Consider the following 15,985-nt stretch of genomic DNA (forward strand, 5'->3'; position numbering starts at 1 on the left):
ACATCCTTTTACAACCTGTACAGAAGATAAGACGGCAAACATATACTATAATGGCTTTATATATATATATATATATATATATATGTCTCTGCTAAAACACACGCGTAGAATGCGTATACATAAAAAATGGATATTATGTAGGCCTGTATAGCGGGAAAACTGACAGTCGATTTTGGATCCGACTTGACATAAGGCGTGTTAAAGCTGATAGATCTTAATATCAGAATATGTCAACCCCGATTAAATTTATTCATTGATATGATATCAAACACTTTGTATGTACCTTATTGCAATGTAAATATATTAAATAAACAAAAATAGTTTCTGCTTTAATTAGGCTAATTTTGATGTCAAACTCCTGGGTTACGGATATGGAAGCACAAGAAATATTAGCGGTGCAAGCATTAGGCCCTAAAAGAAGTGGCCAACATGGCTCTGACAACCCAACCACTCACAATCATGCTCTACATCCGCACGAGGCATATACATCCTAATTTGCAAGAATGCTCATGAAAAATATGCCGTACTTTGTGTTTTAATCAATTACCTGGAACAATTGTAGTATTCATTTATCTGTTTTACTAATTTGTAGCATTATTTTGGAGATTTGAAAGATCGAAAACATCCATTAACGCGTATTAATCTCCTGTAGGTAATAGAGTTAAAAAATCCAAGATGGAGGCGAGAGCCAAGCACGACTTCAAAGCTACGGCTGAGGATGAATTAAGCTTTTCACGAAACGTAACACTTAAGGTTTGCAGTTTATTTGCATTTCATTGATATGTCCCGATACATTTCCTTCCTCTCCGATATCTTTTTGTTTCTTAAACAAACAAAATACGAGACTTTCTTCTTGTAACCCGCATGATATTGTTTACGTCTGGCTGATTTGGAGACAATCGGCACTCTCTATAAATACTTTGCAAAAGTTCTTTTTCATTCTGGGATACGATTAACATCATCTGACCATTGATTGTTCTGTTTATGCGGTTTCTTATCCAATGCTTATAGTGTTCCGTTCTAGATACTCATAAATGTCAATACTCATCGTAAACAACCTCAAAATGCATGAATGATTTTTTTCTATGCCTGGTTCGTCATCTTTCGTATGAGTCATGCATACCATAGTTCTTTTTTCTTGATGAGGAGTTTTATGGTACTTTTTGTGTCTTCATGTTAGCCAGGTACTTTTTGTGTCTTAATGTTAGCCATATATAACCACCAAAAGTCTTTTTCATAATTTGATATCGGGTAACTCTCTACTTTTTGTATAGGCCTATGTCATAATATGGGGTTGTGTGGATGAAATCATAAGTTTCTTTTTAATTAATTCCTAACAGAATAGTAAGCGAGTGACTAAGTTACATTCAGTACATATTTCAGATTTAGTTTAAATCAATTTATCCACAGGATTCCAGCCTATCAGATAGTTTTCCTGATCAGTATTGTGTGTATTGGTTATCTTCAGATTGTTGGTCAGTGTGTTATGGATTAATAGAATCTATCACTCCTGTGTGATATAGACAGATGTATCTCAACCCTCGGGATGAGATATTTTTTTTAGGTTTAGCACTCTGCTTTATAGACAGAGATATCTCAACCAGAGGGTGAGATATTTTTTTGGGGTTTAGCACGAGGCTTTGCCGAGTGCTAAACCTAAAAAAAATATCTCATCCCGAGGGTTGAGATATCTCTGTCTATATCACACAGGAGTGATCGATTATTTTTCTCCCACATTTTCATACCGTAAAAATACCTCCACTGCGAAGTTGTATTTTTGACCCCGATGCACCGTACTATCATCAATGGCGCATGAATACACGCATAGCCGCTGTACTGCAAATGTGTGTTAAAAAAAATCCGCAACGTCAATAATAAATAGAAGTCATAATTAAATTTAGATATTTTATACATTAGTAGTATTAGCAACGTTATATTGTATATTAACATTTTTTGTCATAAGATTAAGCGATATAGTGTCTTTAACGAAAACACACAGAACTAATTGCACTCCCTGACTTCACGCTTCGAAAAGTTCACTCGGAGTCAGAATACAACACCCTCGGTCGTTTCGTTTTGGGGGCTGACATCGTTGTGTTATTGTTTATAGTTATGTTAAAGGTTCCTCCAGTGATTGTTGTGCCTTGGAAGATACTTGGGATTTCACATTCATTGGATTTTAATTTACGAACGCGTTCAGGTTCGCACAAGGACATGCTGTTGTGCGCTGTAGTCACATGTGTAATATTTGTTGACTGTTCGTTTGACATTGGCCGATGTGAGGTAGGTGCACTAGACCCAGTGTGTCGTCCTAAGTCCGTTTGTACGGTTTTATTTGGGCGATTTGTCATTGAGAGAAGAGACGACATCTTCTGTTTTTGTTTATTGTTGACTGTTCTGTAATTGTTCAAAGATTGAATGTTTTTGTGACCGGTTAATGTGATTGCCTGTGCATCTGGAATGTTTTCGTCCAAAAGTTTTTGACACGTGTATTTGCGAACACTGGTATTTGTCAATCTTTTTTGCACAACATTGTTTTCGGACCTGTTAGTAAACATTCCACTTTTTGTCACCATAGTTTTCATTAATTTAAACAGTTTGTTGCGCCCAACAGGAGCTCTCAAAAACCACTGGTCGCGTTGGTGGGGAGTTTTGCTGTGCGTCACCGTACCGAGGTAAAATGGGTGTTCGTCATCACAAAAATTGACAGGTCGCTTTTCCTTGTAAGCTTTGTACGTTTCTACTGGACATTTGTCACTACCGGGTTCCGCGTACATTGCTGGCTTTGTACTCCTTGTGTTTGTAACGTCTATACCTGTCCGTGTTTTTGTCTGTCTTTCGTTAAATTGTAAAAATTCTCTTTCAAGTTCCTGGTCATATCCAAGTTTTAGGTCACCCCAGCATAACTGTCTGTGCTCATCTCCTCCCCTCATCCCGAAATGAAGCATGTTGTTAAACCATACGGTGTTCAGCAGAGATTCAGGTGTGTCTTTACCTAGCTGTTTTGTCTCATACAAAGTGTTTATTTCAGAATCGGTGATAACATCCGCTGCCATTGGTTTATTCCCCATTCCTTTCTTTTTTAAATCTTTTTGTTTGGTTTTGAGCGCCTCTCTCGTACCTGCGAACTGATGACTGGAAATCAAACTATACCCATATCTATGACGTTTTAAATACCTTTCAAACGAGCCAAGCATCCCTCTTAAGTAACTGGGTTGATACTCGCTACCATCTTTCTGTCGTACACAAATTAAAAATTTTGAAAGGTGCGAATCGAGTTCGGTAGTTGGGATTTGGTGCATTTGGCGCAATTCGTTTACGTCGTTCAGAAAATGTTCAAACAGTTTCATATGACAAAGAGTTTTCTTTTTCGTGTTAATATTCTCGTTTTGGTCCACAAAGTTTCTTAAGTCATTTTCGTCCATGTTAACAAATCTACCGGCAACGCGTGGGGCTGTGGCAGTCGCCGTCTGCTGAGGAGAGCCCGGGTGCGCCGGGGTTGTATGTGTATGTCGGGGGGTCAACATTGATTCAGATTGTCCCTGCTCTAACTCATGTAGCATTGCCTGTGTTTCTGCATGGGATATTTCACTCAGATATTTGCTCACATCAAAATCAAGCATATCAAACTCAAGTTCGTCGTCTGCTAGCCCTTTTACCAATTCATGCTTCGACGCTGTAACGATAGTACCGTTACCAAATAATTGCACTTTGTACATAACATACGTTCCTAATGGTTTAATTTCATCTACAATTCTTCCCTTTTCACCATTCCTTCCTACGGTAACACATTCGCCTATTTTGAATTGTCGGGATGTTGAGCTTGCCACTATACAGTGTTTGTTTACATGTGTATTACATGTGTGTAAAAGGCGATGATGTAATCGTTTTTGCTGAAAGTGCACAGGGTCACAGGTCATGGTGAAAGAAGTGCGTTGTCTGTGACGTAATAGCGTAGGTAGATCAAGACAGGTTTATCTTTTCCCTACCAAAAACGGGAATGAACCTGTGTTATGGATAGGAAACCCCCCCCCCCCCACAAAATAAAAAAGTTAACACACATTTAAATTTTCTCATTATATCAAGAATTCAGCAACCCTTGGAGAAATAAGAGTTATACACTAACATTTATTTCTATGTTATACCCACTTCCCACCTTCAGTAAATATAACAACATCTAGTAATGTTTGTCTGCATGTGATGCAATCATACTGATAGGATGTTGTGAATATGCATTGTACATATAGGTAGCAGTGTACAGTAGAGGGTTGTGGCCATGGGTGATATTTTTGTTAAATGGCTAACCCCTGTATAATGATATGTAAAAAAAATATAAAAATAAAACTGTACTAAAATTGGTATAAGCATGATGAAATGGGCTATGTGAGCTTCACATTTGTAAAAAAGAAAGAAGATTTCTTTGGTTCGAGAATAAAATTTTGGCCATAATGCGAAAGGGTGCGTACACATGAAAAGCTAGCTTTACAGGAGGTAAAATTTTGACAACAGCACACGACGCAAAATTGCAAAAAATCAAGTTTTTTGGTAATTTTTGATGTGGTAACCATGGTTTTCACACAAGTGACATACATAGAAAAAAGAGGTTTATACACTTCTCGGTGTTTTATATGTATTGTAAATGTAATGCAGTTTACAAATATATATACATGTATACATGTGTTGTGTAGGATAAATCCGCTGTGTTTACATTTCCTCGACATGTGCCTTGTTTATCAGAGTCAGGCCATTTCTACTGTATTCTGCTACCATAGGGTCAGTGTTGCCTTATGAATTTCTCTATCGCTAAGCAGTAGAGCATCTGACTAGAAAGACTGATTGGGAATTCACAGAAAAGGGGGGAGAAGTGTCAAAGTCGCATCGCTAGCTTTGGCTAGAGGGAATTTGCTTTCAGTCCAGCAGTATGAACAATCCGAAACGTAGTTAATGTAGTCGCGAGCTCCACAAGGGGAGGTAACCTGTACTAATGTAATCTGTTATATACGTTGAGGAAGCTGGTTATCATTTTGTGTTTAAAAAGGTAAAGTTTAATCTGAAACACTGACATTATTTAATTAGATTGAATTATTCGAATGAATAAGGGCATCATCTGGGCGAAGGCTGGATCGATCTGGGTGGCAGGCAGGAAGGGAAGTGCCAGGAGCTTCCTGATGATAATACATGAAATTCCTAATCAATAAAATTACACTATGTTATTTTAGATATGAAAATATTTTCAAATGTATGAAAACACTGTTATCGAATAGTATATTGGTCTAAAGTTATCATGGGCAGATTCTTTACTCACCTGAATCTTCACCTTCACCCTCTTCATGCTTATGAGAAACATGATTTCATTAGATACTCTTGTGTCTGTACATGTATTTTGTACTTATGAGAAACATGATTTCATTAGATACTCTTGTGTCTGTACATGTATTTTGTACTTATGAGAAACATGATTTCATTAGATACTCTTGTGTCTGTACATGTATTTTGTACTTATGAGAAACATGATTTCATTAGATACTCTTGTGTCTGTACATGTATTTTGTACTTATGAGAAACATGATTTCATTAGATACTCTTGTGTCTGTACATGTATTTTGTACTTATGAGAAACATGATTTCATTAGATACTCTTGTGTCTGTACATGTATTTTGTACTTATGAGAAACATGATTTCATTAGATACTCTTGTGTCTGTACATGTATTTTGAACGAGCGCTAGTATCAAATGAAACCATATTTTGGCCATAAATGGAATATACAATATAATATTATTATTGAATGAAACTTGATTTCATTATATACTATTTTTATATCAACATATAGTTGGACAAAGAGTTGTTCATATAAACGGGCAAAAAGTATCTAATGAAATCAAGTAACTTTAATAACGTTTAAGAATTTATTCCTTTTATGGCCGAAATAAATTCTCGTATTTTGTACGAGCGCTAGTATTATTAACACCAACAACACCTTTAATAAATTTATTTAAATATAATTGTACTTATAAATGTATATCCCATGTATTAACATATATATAGATACATAGTAGGGCCAATTTTAACTTGGGCCAATTTCACTTGAGTAAAATCGGCCTGGCCGATATTAGTTGGGGTCGATTTAACCAAATACCGTAAGTATATTTAAAAAAAAAAAATGTTGAAACAAAAATGTATTGGAATTCCTGCTGATTCAGATTCATCTGAATTTATACAGAAACGTTTGGAAAAGCTTGTGAAAATTAATATCCTGCACTTATTCATGATCAGGGGGTCAAAAAGCTTGACAGCCTCACCAAAACTAAGATTATTGATACGAGTATATGACAGGTGTGATGTCTACCAAACCCTTGGGTTAGGTAGATATGGCAATGGTGTTCATCAGTCGGTGAAGTTGGGAAAATTTGGAAATTTAGTTGAAATACCTACCCTGTTGTGGAGATTTATTATGATCTATTTTCTCTTGTCTTTAGAATGTTGGACAATAATATATAAGTTAGTCAGTATAAGTAGGTTGTCAAGAGGTGGATCAAGGGACAGGTCCAGAGGTAACTGGATAATATCTTCAAATGAGAAAAAATGTATGACATCACCTTGTTTTTAGTCCATGTTGAATTACCACAAATTGAAATCCTATTGAAACCCCTGCATCTTGTCATTCCATTGTAGATTACAGATACTAAGAAGGATGCCAACTGGTTCAAGGCAGAAATCTGTGGAAAAGAAGGATTTATTCCAAACAACTACATTGAATGGAAATCAGCACCGTATGTATATATGATATCCAAAATGGCAGAGGACAATTTGTAGACAACTTGGATTTCTTTAATTGTACTTGCAATGATATAGTTAAACACATTTAAGTAATTATGGCAGTATGGAATAACCCTGAGTATTGATTGAATAAAGTTGTTCAGAATTTGGCAGGCATTAACAATAGGGTTGTTAACGTTTGATAGGCCTTGATTGTTTGATAACATATACATATGTACTTAGTCAGTGATATTTTATTCAAGAAAACGTTGCATTACTATTAGCTCACCTGGTCCGAAAGACCAAGGTGAGCTTATGCCATACCGTGGCGGCCGTTGTCTGTACGTCAACAATTTCTTCAAATGACTTCTTCTTCTTAACCACTGATTGGAATTTAACTAAATTTGACTGGAAGCATCCCTAGTTGGTAGGGATTCAAAATTGTACAAATAGTAGGGTTAAACCCCCAGGGTTTAACCCTACTATAGAGAGGCGGAGCCGAAAGGGGACAATTTGTCTTTATTACTATAAACAACTTCTTCTGTAGAACTGTGCAATTGATATCAATCATATTTGGTCAGAAGCATTCATGGGAGGCAGGGATTGAAAATTGTACAAATGGTGGGTCTGACCCCCCAGGGTACTGAGGGGCGGGGCCAAAAGGGGTCAATTGGCTATATTGCTATGAACAACTTCTTCTGTAGAACTGTGTAACGGATATCAACCATATTTTACTGGAAGCATCCCTAGGTAGTTGGGATTCAAAATTGTACAAATGGTTGGGCTGACCCCCAAGGGGGCTGAGGGGCGGGGCCAAAAATGGTTATTTTGCTTTATTGCTTTAAGCAACTTTTTCTCTACGACTAAAAGATGTACATCAACCATATTTGACTGGAAACATCCCTAGGTTATGGGGATTCAAAATTGTGCAAATGGTGGGGTTGCCTCCTCTTGGGGTCTGGCACATTCCTTTGGATCTTATTTGGAGAATATTTTGCCATGATTACTTTGATATCCAGGTGAGCGATACAGGACCTCTGGGCCTCTTGTTTCTCCTTAAAAATTGGGAACAAGAATAATTTAAATAGAAAAAGTCAAAGTATATGATTATGTCTTGATGATGGTGAAGATTTTTTTGTCCTTTAGGTGGTACTTGGGAGATGTAAGAAGACTTCAAGCTGAAGAAATGTTGACAGCAAAAGACGGTAACGGAGCTTATTTACACCCAGATGGAGCCTTTCTTGTCAGAAATAGTGAAAGTCAACAGGGAGAATTTTCATTATCAGTGAAGTAAGTGATGCCTTGTAAGATATATTGATGTATTATTGTATGGTGTCAATCTGCATAGTATTTAGCTCACCTGCCCAATAGGCAAGTAAGCTTATGCCATGGTGCATCATCCATCGTCTGTCTTTAGTCTGGAAACTTCTCCCATTCAGACCCACTTACTTTTCCAGTCATTATCTCAAATCCAGGGTGTTATGGTGGAGATCTAGCATTTCAGACTTAACAAAGTTCAGTTTAAGGATCAGCTGCTGGACAAGAACAAAACTTTCAAGGGTACTGGTCCTTGGGCAAGTACTTTTGAAAAATTATCTACCCAATACTGGTCCCAAAATTATACCTATATACATTTAAATTTTATGGAAGTAAGTAGCCTTTACAAAATCAAGAGTCTTTCAACAGTAATTCAGCTTTTTTTCTGTCATTCATATTCATTTGATAAGGAATACCCCAAAAGGCTATGTCCTGATAGAAATAATTTTAAAGAGATCATTCTGGACTGATCATCTGTCTTGCAAATAGCTAAAGACAAAAATCTGCACATGCCAACTTACCATATTTGATGATACAGAGCTGCCAGACCTGAGAATTGTTTTGCCCTACTTTAGCAGATGATTTTATTTATATAAACTTTGACAAAAGCTAAAACTATTTTGTATCTTCAACAAATATGACATATTTGCTGCAGACAGGAAAGTGATTTATAATTGATAATTAAAGATTTACAACTGGAAACTCATTTCAAATTTTCCTTAACTAAAATTTGTAAACACAAAAAATAATGTCTGCTTTTTAGCTTACCAAATTTGGTCTGAAGCATCCTTGGGAGAAGGGGAACAAATTTTTGTATAAATAGTGGGTCTGCCCCCCCTNAGTCTGGGCCCCTTGGGAGCTGAGAGGCGGGGCCAAACAGGGGAAATATAACAAATTCTTCAAAATCCTTCTTCTTCTGTAGGAATGAAAGGATTTGTTCTATATTTGGTCTGAAGCATCCTTGGGAGAAGGGGAGCCAATTTTGTATTAACCATGGGTGTGGCCTCCCAGGAACCTTAGGGGCGGGCCCAAAAAAGGGAAAACATAGCAAATTATTCTTAAAAATCCTTCTTCCGTAGGAAAAAAAGGATTTGGTCCATATTTAGTGTGGAGCATCCTTGGGTAGAGGGGAACCAATTTTGTATAAACGGTGGGTCTGGCCCCCCTGGGGGCTGAGAGTTGGGGCCCAATAGGGGAAATATAGCAAATTCTTTAAAATCCTTCTTATTCTGTAGGAATGAAAGGATTTGTTCCATATTTGGTCAGAAGAATCCTTGGTTGAAGGGGAACCAATTTTGTATAAACCGTGGGTTTGGCCCCCCAGGGGCCTGAGAGGCGGGGCCCAATAGGGGAAACATAGCAAATTATTCTTTAAAATTCTTCATCTGTAGGAATGAAAGGATTTGGTCCATATTTGGTCTGAAGCATCCTAGGGTAAAGGTGAACCAATTTTGTATAAACGGTGGGTGTGGCCCCCCTGGGACCTAAGGGGCGGGGCCCGATAGGGGAAATATAGGTAAAACCTTTATAATCCTTCTTCTACCATAGGGATTAGGGGTTATTATCCTAGTTTAGTCTGGAACATCCTTAGGCAAAAGGGACTCAATTTTGTATAAATGGTGTGTCTGACCCCTCTGGAGGCAGAGAGGCCGGCCCAATAGGGGAAATAGAGGTAAAACCTTTAAAATCCTTCTTCTACCATAGAGATTAAGGGATGTTATCCTAGTTTAGTCTGGAGCATTCTTGGGTCAAGGGACTCAAAAATTGGTGGGTATGACCCCCCTAGGTTGCATAGTGATGGGGCTCTGTTTGGAAGTTTGTTCTCGCTATATCTCAAGTACTGGATGGATCTTTCTGAAATTTCATATGTACTTACAGCACCTACTTCATACCAATTATTTTGAACATATTCAGGTGAGCGATACAGGCCCTCCGGGCCTCTTGTTGTCTTTTATATTCCTAATTTGGAATCAGTAAGCTTGCAGACATCATAACGGTGTATGAAAATATACATCTCTTTTACCATTTCAGGACAGGGGAAGAAAATGTCCAGCATTTTAAAATATTACGTGATGGGCGAGGTAACTACTTTCTGTGGGTACAGAAATTTGCCTCTATCAACGAGCTTGTTGAATACCATCGAGGAAAGTCGATCAGTCGCTCTCAGAATATGGTGTTAAAGGATATGACTCAAACAGATGTAAGTATGATAAAGATATATAAACAACATTATAATTTATGTTCAAACAAGGTTATTGTAAACTTGTGCTAATGACAAAGTCCTATTTGTAACCACTGGTATGGAATTGTCTGATAAACATTGAAACCTATAATAATCTGCATATCACAACAAATTCTGTAATGTTTTATTGAAATTTGTTTTACTGTGTATCTCATGAAAGTGTGCAATGAAAAATGGCTCAGAATGCTAAAAGTGAAAGAAAGAATTTAATGAAAAAAGATGTTTTGGCAAGACATAATATGATATAATATTTATTTCAAAGAAATCAAATCCTTGATTCATTGGCAAAGCAGTGAAGTCAATCAAGGCCAAGGTTGACTTTAAATTGATTCCACTTTTGTTTAAAAAAAAATATGTGTCTATCCATCAGATATAATGTTGTCATCAGTGGTTGATATAATGTTGATGTCCTGTCCAAATATATATGATGGCTGTGTAATACATTAAGCTTGCTGTTTACTAAACCTTTGGCAAAGAAGACTGATTTTGCAATTTTTTATTTGCATGTTGTTGGTTTTTTTTTTGCAGCTTCAGCTGAAAGACGAAGTCCAGGTAAGAAACACTGAATTTTAAGAAAAATGAAATCTAATTGTTGTATGAAATGGATTAAAATCCAAGCATGATTGAACTATATGACAAGGCTTTGATATGAGTTGGCATTGCCTTCTGCATGTTATTGCATTTCTTCTGTTTATATTCACACTGGTCTATATAGACACATCAAACACACATGACATGTTCTATCTGTGCTGGCCATAGGGATTGCACATTATAGTCAAACCTTCATCTAAACAGAACAGCTTCTGAAACACCTATTGGATTAGTGGTCAACCTATTGAGATCATTATCACAAGTAACCTTAATTTCCACTAGGACCATCTAACAGATGATGATGCTCATCAGTCCTGGTGATCATTTTGTTGGCCATGCCAAACTTGATTGGGGTAGACCAGATCATGCAAGGAAGGAGGTTAGCTTCCAGAAATACTCTGAAACATCCATCACATATTTCAGAACAATATTGATTAGTTGTTCACTTCTCATTCAATGGTGTACTCTTTGTTTCAAAATAAAGAAGGTTTTAGGGTTTTTTCCACATTGAGAATTTCCCTTAAACTGTGAAATGGTATTATACTTGAAAGAAAAAGGAAGGGCAATGTATTTAGTCACTCTAAAACTATAACACTCTTAGTCTGATATATTTTTGATTTATTTTTCATTACAGCTCCGGGCTTTGTATGACTTCGAAGCACAGAACAGTGATGAAATTTCATTCACGAAAGGTGACATCATCATCAAAACAGGCGAAAATTGTACTAACTGGTGGCGAGGTATACTGAGTGGTTCAAGCAAGGAAGGACTATTTCCTGCAGCATATGTATATGTTATGGACACATTATAGTGCCCAACACGTGGACAACAAGCCCTGCTCTTAGTGTGGGATTCCTTCTCAAAGTGCTGGAACACTGGGGGAATTCAGTTCAAGCTTGACAGCCTGCCAGACTGCACTTTTCTGTTAATTGATATTCGGTTCATGAATCTTTGTGCTTGACACTCGACACTCGTGAACCCATATTATTAAACATAGCAAATGTGATGTTTTTCAGTGCACACATGCTGCATCTGTAACAAGTGTTGCTCCCTGTGGGTTTATTGTGATAGAGGGTTCATTCCAGAGCCACTAGTCTGAGCTGGGACACTAATGTTTACAGAGATCTGTTACCATTAGCCAGAGTGGTGATATGTAAGGGAATGCTGTAATATGATAGTGCTATAACCATCATAAGTGGCACAGAAATGTCTCTTGTTTTTAACCAATGATCTGATTTTGATATAAAACATATTGTATGACTTTATATGCAGTGCAGTTGTAATTAGTTGAGTAGAATTTTAAAGGTTGTAGTCAGAATGCAATTTTTACTTTGTGAGGACATATTGACTCATTTGCAGTGTATTTTTTTATGATTTAAACTGTGGTTTAGATAGGTAAGAGAGTGTATTAGCTCTAAAATCTATCAAATCTACTTGTATCATGAAGTTTATAGAAATATCAGGACTAAACTTTTCCAAATAGATAATGGGGAGGTCGATTCCACACCGTCCAATAAAATACCAACGGGTGAAAACTCTCCTTACATGTATACAATTGTATACTGTGTAGAAGATATTCATATTGCCTTGAGCTGTGATTTATGGGATTCACAAATAGTTTGTGAAGATTCCTTGGTTTTATCTGCATTAGATGAACACCAATATCAGATATACATATATCCTCACATAGAAGGTCACACAAGTGTTTCTGTATTTAATGCTATAAGTGGGTGGGGGAAGGATGTGGGAAAAAACTGCATGCAAGATATGACTACTTTATCTACCAGCAATATAGGTAACTAAGTTTAAATGAGATGATGTGTGTATACCAAAGCTCCTGCTAGATCTGTTTGTGTTATAGATTTAGCATCGTCATTTTCATCATGTACTGTCGGTATACTTTGTTGATGGTCTCCAACTTCTCGGATCTGAAAGTTGTTTTAAAAAATTTCAAGCAAGATTATTACTCTCTTATATGAAATTTGACATATTCACCTGAAGAATGGAGGATCGGGGGTGGGGGTGGGGGGGTTGAAGTTAAGATAAGTGAAACATTAGAAAGTCATGGCAGAGACCAATTTTAAGATAAAAATACCCCAAAGATTAATTAGACTTTGGTCTTGTGTAATTTGAAACTTGTAAATGTTTTTGTATATAACATATATGAATGTACATTATTATGTACTTTATGAAAAACAAAACCTATGTTCACATAAAATAGTATGCATGTTTACATGTAGGTCATAGTTATGATACAAAGTACTTTATTAAGTGTCAATTAAGTTTGTTGGAATTCAGAAATTTAGTTGAAATTTTGCTAATGTGAAAAATATTTATGTAGGTCGTTCGGTCATAATTGTGAAAAGAATTCTGACCTGTAGGTGTATATTTGACCTATTTTCCCATGTTTTGACATTCATATCCTTTCACGGTTGATTACACTGTTGAAGGGTTGACCTTTTACCATTTTTACATTGTTATGTGCATGTCAATGCATGTTGAATACAGAATTACAGACAGTTGTAAATGTACTTTAGGATCCAGTGTGTATGAGGCGTTCTCATGTGGTTGCTATTTTCTGTAGAAGTTATAGTGATAATTGGAATTATATATGTAAAAGTTTGTTTTTTATATGTATTCACCTGTTGGATAACATTTTGAATTCTGTAAATATAATATCAGATAGATCTGCCTGCAATAATTTTATAAAAAGAAATTGATATAATTCACAATATATGTCTTACCACAATTCAATCATCTGTTAAACCAAATAATTAATTGCAAGGAAAATGTCTCTTTGTTAATATTACAAAGTATATATATCATTTTTCCTAAATTACTGTGTATCAGTCTTTTTGTTGGTTCCAATCAATTCGTAATAGCATATTTCTCATGTATAAACTGTATCCTTAATTGTGGCAACTGCTAGCTGCATGGAAGCACTTACCATTTATAATAATCCTCATCCAGTTGTTATTTGTCTTAACTTCCTTAAGTGTGTAGATAGTATGCATGCAGATATTTTGAAATAATAGGGAAAATGCTTTGCAAGAGTTTGTGTATGTAAATGTATAGGTTTTCTTCTTTGAAAAATGAAAATCACATTTATTCTCTTGCACACTACATGTTGATCCGTATTTGTAAGGATTCCACGTCCTTTGTTTCAAGTCAGTATTTCGTCCCCATTCATTTGTGTTGTGAAACTATTTTGAGATCACTTTACAAGATATAAACTGCAGACTTTTATGAATTGAATAATCATCATCATTACGTCTTACTTACTGTGTTCCTTTAACATTAAAAGTGTTCCTTTAACATTAAAAGAATGTACAATCCTCAAGAAGGTATAGTAGGTGTCTTTACATTTACACTGACTTTGTTGTTTCCAAGTGGTTTCAAGAGTTAACAAAGCATATCTTAAGGTCATCCAATCATGCTGCTTATACCAGGTGTGAATCCAACCTTAAATGATCAGTGGAGTTGGCTTTTTCCTGCATTTAGTCAGGAACAGAATTGCAATACTTGTCAGCACTTTTATTGATAGTGAAATATATATACTAGTGTTCAAAAGTATAGGAACAAATGAGGTTTTACTATGTAGAAAGTGCTTTTATATGTATAAACATATTTGAACATTCAACTTTTAAGGAGTTTTTACACCTGTTTCCAGGTCCATCGGCATGGTTTATATATGTCAATATCTTTACAAACTCGGAGGACATTTTATTTTAAGTCCATTACAGCTTATCTGGCACTAGGACTTTGACTTGAAGCAATAGTCGGTAATATGCACTGTTAAAAATTAATGTACAACTGAAATCAGAATGTTTTAGTATATGAGTTATATGCTTAACCATCAGGAATCATGCCCCAGATTTACGATTGTTGATACAAATGTAATACTGTTTACAAATGAAATTTAAAAGAAATATTCTTGCCTGTGCTTATTAAGTAACTACTTTAAGTTGTAAGTAAAGTATGAGAGGTCTGGTCCATATCTACTTGGAGAATAATATTTAAATATCTTTTTAAAGGAGTCCATTATGGAGTTTCTATATAGCTATATGACAACCAAATAGAGAGTCATAATTGGTCAGGTGGAATGATTGTTGATTTTCAATTTAAGATTATTGGTTACATGCATTTATTGATTATTCATAACCAAATTGCAAGGGTACGGTACAGAAGCTTACATTTAACAGAAATGATATGAAGAAAATCCTTTGAATTATTTTCAAAATCATCAAGGCAACTAGAAAAAAATAGCAGAATCAATGTGAATAAAAAGTCTTAAGCTGCATTTGCAACAAACTACAAACACAACAATGCAGTGACAAAACTTGCTTCAGAGTTCAATACCTCTCCTACTTTGAAGTGGTTGTTTTGTAAAATGCGTTACCTTATAATTTTCTTCCAAAACAGTTGTCTGGCCATAAGATGTATCACTTATCATTAACACTTCATCTGGTGGTGTTTTACCTGACAATGTTTTAACAGTTTTATAGAAAATTATCCAGAAAAAGATATAAACACTGTATAACGCAGTCACCAAGAGATCACACCCAAGCTATGATTTAGTCAGTTGTTTTGATGCATTTCTGTAAAATGTGGCCGACTTTAACACCAGGTGTTTGTGGTCCTATTGACTAGAGCTGCTTCTACTTCTGATTGGTCAATAAAGCTGAAAAGATGTAAGCAAATTGTGTAATTATTAGCTCACCAAGTCCGAAGGACCAAGGTGAGCTTATGCCATACCGTGGCGTCCGTCGTCCGTCTGTTGTACGTCGTCCGTCCGTCAACAATTTCTTTAAACGACTTCTTCTATTAAACCACTGATTGGAATTTAACTAAATTTGACTGAAAGCATCCCTAGGTGGTGGGGATTCAAAATTGTACAAATGGTGGGGCTGAGGGGCAGGGCTGAAAGGGGACAATTTGGCTATATTGCTTTAAGCGACATCTCCTCTGGAACTAAGAGATGGATATCAACCATACTTGACTGGAAGCATCCCTAGGTGGTGGGGATTCAAAATTGTACAAATGGTTGGGCTAACCCCCCAGGGGGCTGAGGGGCGGG

At 36.2% G+C, this 15,985-nt stretch overlaps 1 protein-coding gene across 1 annotated transcript; it reads left to right on the forward strand.

Moving 5' to 3' along the window:
• The first annotated feature begins 654 nt into the window (after positions 1-654).
• On the forward strand, positions 655-15,707 carry LOC110454146 (protein enhancer of sevenless 2B-like). Its single transcript, XM_021503522.1, has 6 exons — positions 655-753; positions 6,675-6,772; positions 7,905-8,048; positions 10,107-10,275; positions 10,846-10,869; positions 11,543-15,707. Exons 1-6 carry the CDS (start codon positions 676-678, stop codon positions 11,717-11,719), a joined length of 690 nt encoding a protein of 229 aa, XP_021359197.1. The 5' UTR covers positions 655-675; the 3' UTR covers positions 11,720-15,707.
• The last annotated feature ends 278 nt before the right edge of the window (positions 15,708-15,985 follow it).

Source organism: Mizuhopecten yessoensis, unplaced genomic scaffold (assembly GCF_002113885.1).
Source record: "Mizuhopecten yessoensis strain PY_sf001 unplaced genomic scaffold, ASM211388v2 scaffold7695, whole genome shotgun sequence".
NCBI classification, from domain to species: domain Eukaryota; kingdom Metazoa; phylum Mollusca; class Bivalvia; order Pectinida; family Pectinidae; genus Mizuhopecten; species Mizuhopecten yessoensis.